Here is a 4,363-nt window from a genome sequence, read left to right on the forward strand (position 1 = left end):
TTTTAAATTAAAAATTGTGTTATAATATATTCAGAATTAGAAAGCGATATTCGAATTCACTTTTTAGTTCGGTTTCGCTAGTCTGCAAAACTTATCCATTTAATTTATGTTTCTAGGAAAACCCGTTAGTGGCAAGTCTACTGACACACTTACACGTAAAAGGGATTGTATTACATTAGAGTTGATTACCTCTGTGTATCAATGCAATCAATATAAGTAAGTTATTGTTATACTAAGAAATATTCAAGTGTACTTATACGCTAATTTACGTAAATATTGTGTTTAAGTTCCAGAAACAATGACTTTATTCTGTATTGTGTTAATAAAATGTAAGTTAAATTGAAACAACATTTTAAATAACAGTCCTTTATTATAAAGAATAAGTAACACAAAGTGCAATACAACGCAAAATTACATTGTGAGGATGCAAGCGAGATCCTTGTAGATTATACAACAGTAGCACTACCATGAGTTGGCATAGAAACGCCACTATAGAAATTGTAAATAGAAAACTATTGTCATTTTGCTAGTGAATAACATAATTACTATCGTTACGGTATTTCTTGACAACGTCTGTCAAATTAATGACTCATGGGACCGAATTTGTATGGCAATAGATCATAATGACATTCGCTAGCGATTTGATTTCGATAGGTTATTTACGTATCGAGTTACGCCACTACGGATTTTACTTCTACGAGTAACCACCAGAGGCGCTGTACAATTTTTCATACATTTATTTTACGCAGTCGCTAGCGAGTAATACTTTTGTAAACTCATGGTAGTGCTACTGCTATGCAAATCTATACGTCACTCTGGTACGTCGAGTCTAATTGGAAGCCGACGCATTTGTTGCCGTCAGCTGGGCTAGGAGTTTCCTCGAATATCTCTATTAGTTTATCTGTTTTCGGCTCCAATCTGGGAGCTGGACTCTCTGGATAATCAGGCCGCTTGTCATACTCATCCTTATGTTTCTGACGAGACGGCAATATGAAGATACCAGCCGCGATTTCCTTCGTCTTCACCTGCTCCTCTTGTTCCTGAGCCAGTTCGTAGTTCCTTTTACGCAGGTCAGATATATCGTACTGATAGCTTTCCGATTTATGACGCTCCTTAAAGAACATGCAGTACGTTATCCATGCGATTACGAACAGTGCCTGCAAAAAACATGTAATGCACTCCTCTGTTAAATGACAAGTTAGTTGTAAAAAATCGACTTACCAGAACAATGGCGGCGATAAATCCAGCGATTAACGTGGGCATTTTTAATTTTATTTAGCGCAGTTGAAGATATGACACACGCGTGTAGCCAGCGAGTTCGGATCGTAACAGCCGTAGATGTCGCCCCACTGTCGTTCTCAATTAAAGTCAGTTGGAGCTGTTTTAGCGTGTGATGTCATTGGGATTGATTGGAGACGCATCATTTGGTACAACTGGGAATTGTTTGTTATATTTTTGTAACAATGAAGATACTGTTTACTAGATTACGTTTGAGATAGGATTGCGTGTAGCGTGTAGTGTACTTCCTTGTAGTGCTCGTTTTCTCGACTAGTGACTTAACGGCTGATTGATTAATAAACGAGTTCTACACATTTTCCTCATGTGTTTCCTTCACGTGCATACTGGGAACTTCGCGCATAATTGTTTCTTTTATTGCACCACAAGTGAAGCAATTTTGTAAATAGGCTATTATTACTATTTAAGTGTAACAATAGCCTAAGGGTTAAAGTAAAGAGAAAAATAAGGATATTATGAATAGGTAACTTAATAAAGCAAGTTTTCATCCAATTAAAAAAGAGTAACTAAATGTTTTATTCCTTGGAAATCGTAAAAAGGTGAATTGATATAATCTAAGTCATTTAATAGTCCAGTGTGAAGTATTCTTAGGAAATTATAATACGTGATGCTCGTATATGGGATTGTTTGTACATTATTATTAATGATCATTGATTGGTTGAGGTATTAATATGCACTTAACATTCTTGGGTATCTAGAAACGTTATGTGGTTACAATATTGTGCTGATTTATATTTTGTTGTATCAGCAGGTATGTCCACGTAGATATATCTTTACATTCGTTTAATTTTTTTTTTTAAATACAGTATGTTTATTTGTAGAGTCAAGGATAATAAATTAAATTAAATTCAATTTAATTTTAATTTAATTAAATATGATACAATATTTAATTTAGTTGCGTTTAGTTCGATTACTTAAGCCAGTTAAGATTTCTCATTTTTTATTTCAAAAATATTTTTATTATTTTCTTAAAGTTTGGTTATAGCGTTATTTCATTCAAGGGTTTTCTATATTTAAAAGTCACTTTGATATGAAAGAATGCAATTACTGTATAATTTAATGTATTGTCTTTTGTTAAAATGTATTGAAAGTTGTAAATACTTTGTGTACATAGTGTAGCGTAGAATACTATCAAGTGAATATTATCGTATGCTTTTGTTGATCGACGATTCTTCGATAAATGTCTTGGACTTGACCCCCTTGCAAGATATTCAAGGTTAAGTAATAAATTCCACTTATGAGTAACCGTGATATTTGCTGACTTTACTGATCGTATGCAATTTCATTGCAATTTTATATTTCTCAGAATTTCACATGACAATACATAAATGTGCGAAGACAACAATAACATGTTAATAGTATCATAACTCTTTAATTATTATATGCAAAATTCTCGTGTCACAATGTTAGTTACCGTACTCCTCCGAAACGGATTTATCGATTTTCACCAAATTTTATATGCATATTCAGTAGGTCTGAGAATCGGCTACTATCTATTTTTCATACCCCTAAGTGATAAGGGTTGTTCACCCTTAACATTTTTTTTACTTATATGGCAACACAACGTTTTCCGGGTCAGCTAGTAATATTATATTTCGCTGATGAAACGGCAGATAGCTTAGTGGTTTGAAATATCAGTCTCTCATGTTAAGGGTCCGGAGCTCGAATCACAGGCGTGCACCTCAGTAAAATTATAAGCTACAAATAGTTATTACACGCTTTAACAGTGAAGAAAAACATCGTGAGGAAACTAACATGCCTGATAGTTTTCAAATAATTAAAGTTCTCAATGATGTGTGAAGACTACCAATCTTCTGCAATTGGCGAGCATGGTAAACTATGGCCTTAACCTTTAAATTGCAAGAGGAGAGTGGAAACTAATTTTTTATCCTAAAAATCCATAAGTTTGGCCCACAAGTTTCAAAAGATTGACCATACTTGCTCTAGTCCAAACTTCAGACAATGTACATTTTCGGTGGCAACAGTGTTTATGTAGGTACTTTAGTTGCAATTTCCATTAATCATTAACTGAACTAGTTTATTAAGTGGTACTGCCGCCCACGGACATTTGTACTCAATTCGGAGTAGTGTTCTATGAGGATCACAGATGTGATGTTATCCTCGAGGAAAAAGTTGATAAGATTTGTGACTTTTCTTTTTTTTATACAGCAGAGTATAGAGTAGCAGATGAGCATGCAGTCCACCAGGTAAGTAGCTACTGCCGCCCATGGACATCTGTAATCAACCCCAGATAGGATTAGATATTCCTACCTGAGGTCGGCCACAGATGCGCCTGCCCTGAGGACTAAGCTAGAATGCCTCAAAAAGTATGTCTCCCTAACCACACCCTTGAAACTACCACGCTGCGTTCAACACTGCTGTTATTAGGCTGAAGTAGAGCACTGAGTGTTCTACCAACTTTAAAGGTAATATCAAATGAAAGATAGTAGAACAAGTATGTTTCGATCGAGGAAGCAGTTCCTTTTGGTGGCAGGATGTGGATGTGAGGTGATACTGATTTTTTTTATAATGTAGGAGTAGCAGACGAGCATGCAGTCCACCTGATGGTAAGTGGCTACTGCCGCCCATGGACATCTGTAATCAACCCCAGATAGGATTAGATATTCGTACCTGAGGTCGGCCACAGATGCGCCGCTACCCCTGAGGACTAAGCTGGAACGTTATGTCCTTAAGAGCGACAACGCGTCCATGATCACGTAGAACCTATTGTTTATGGAGTCGGTTAGAAATATCACCACTTATGATTAGATGGACTGCATAAAAGTTTGGTAACGTAAAATCCTATTAACCTCAATCTAAGTATATTCTTATTTTATATATTTATTTTTAATAATAGCTAATAACAGCTACTCACTTTATCAGTTCCATTGGGGTCATGAATTAGCCTCAGACGTGCCGTTGCAACATAATTCCTCAAGGTCACATCTATTCCAGATACTATGGTAAGGTTAAAAATAAATTTGTAGTTGATTACAATGTATGACCTTAGTAAATACCAACTTGTAGCAATAGTCCACACACGAAATAAAGGCATTAAAATAGGTTC

General features: G+C 35.5%; 1 protein-coding gene across 1 annotated transcript; it reads right to left on the minus strand.

Moving 5' to 3' along the window:
* Nucleotides 1-350: 350 nt before the first annotated feature.
* LOC140752498 (uncharacterized) lies at nucleotides 351-1,566 on the minus strand. Its single transcript, XM_073086831.1, has 2 exons — nucleotides 1,222-1,566; nucleotides 351-1,157 (listed from the first exon to the last, which is right to left on the minus strand). The coding sequence occupies exons 1-2, from the start codon at nucleotides 1,261-1,263 to the stop codon at nucleotides 804-806; spliced, it is 396 nt and encodes a 131-aa protein (XP_072942932.1). The 5' UTR covers nucleotides 1,264-1,566; the 3' UTR covers nucleotides 351-803.
* Between the last annotated feature and the right edge of the window lie 2,797 nt (nucleotides 1,567-4,363).

This window comes from Epargyreus clarus, unplaced genomic scaffold (assembly GCF_041222505.1).
Source record: "Epargyreus clarus isolate Ecla_fem2 unplaced genomic scaffold, WU_Ecla_fem_2.2 ptg000024l, whole genome shotgun sequence".
Taxonomy (NCBI): Eukaryota; Metazoa; Arthropoda; class Insecta; order Lepidoptera; family Hesperiidae; genus Epargyreus; species Epargyreus clarus.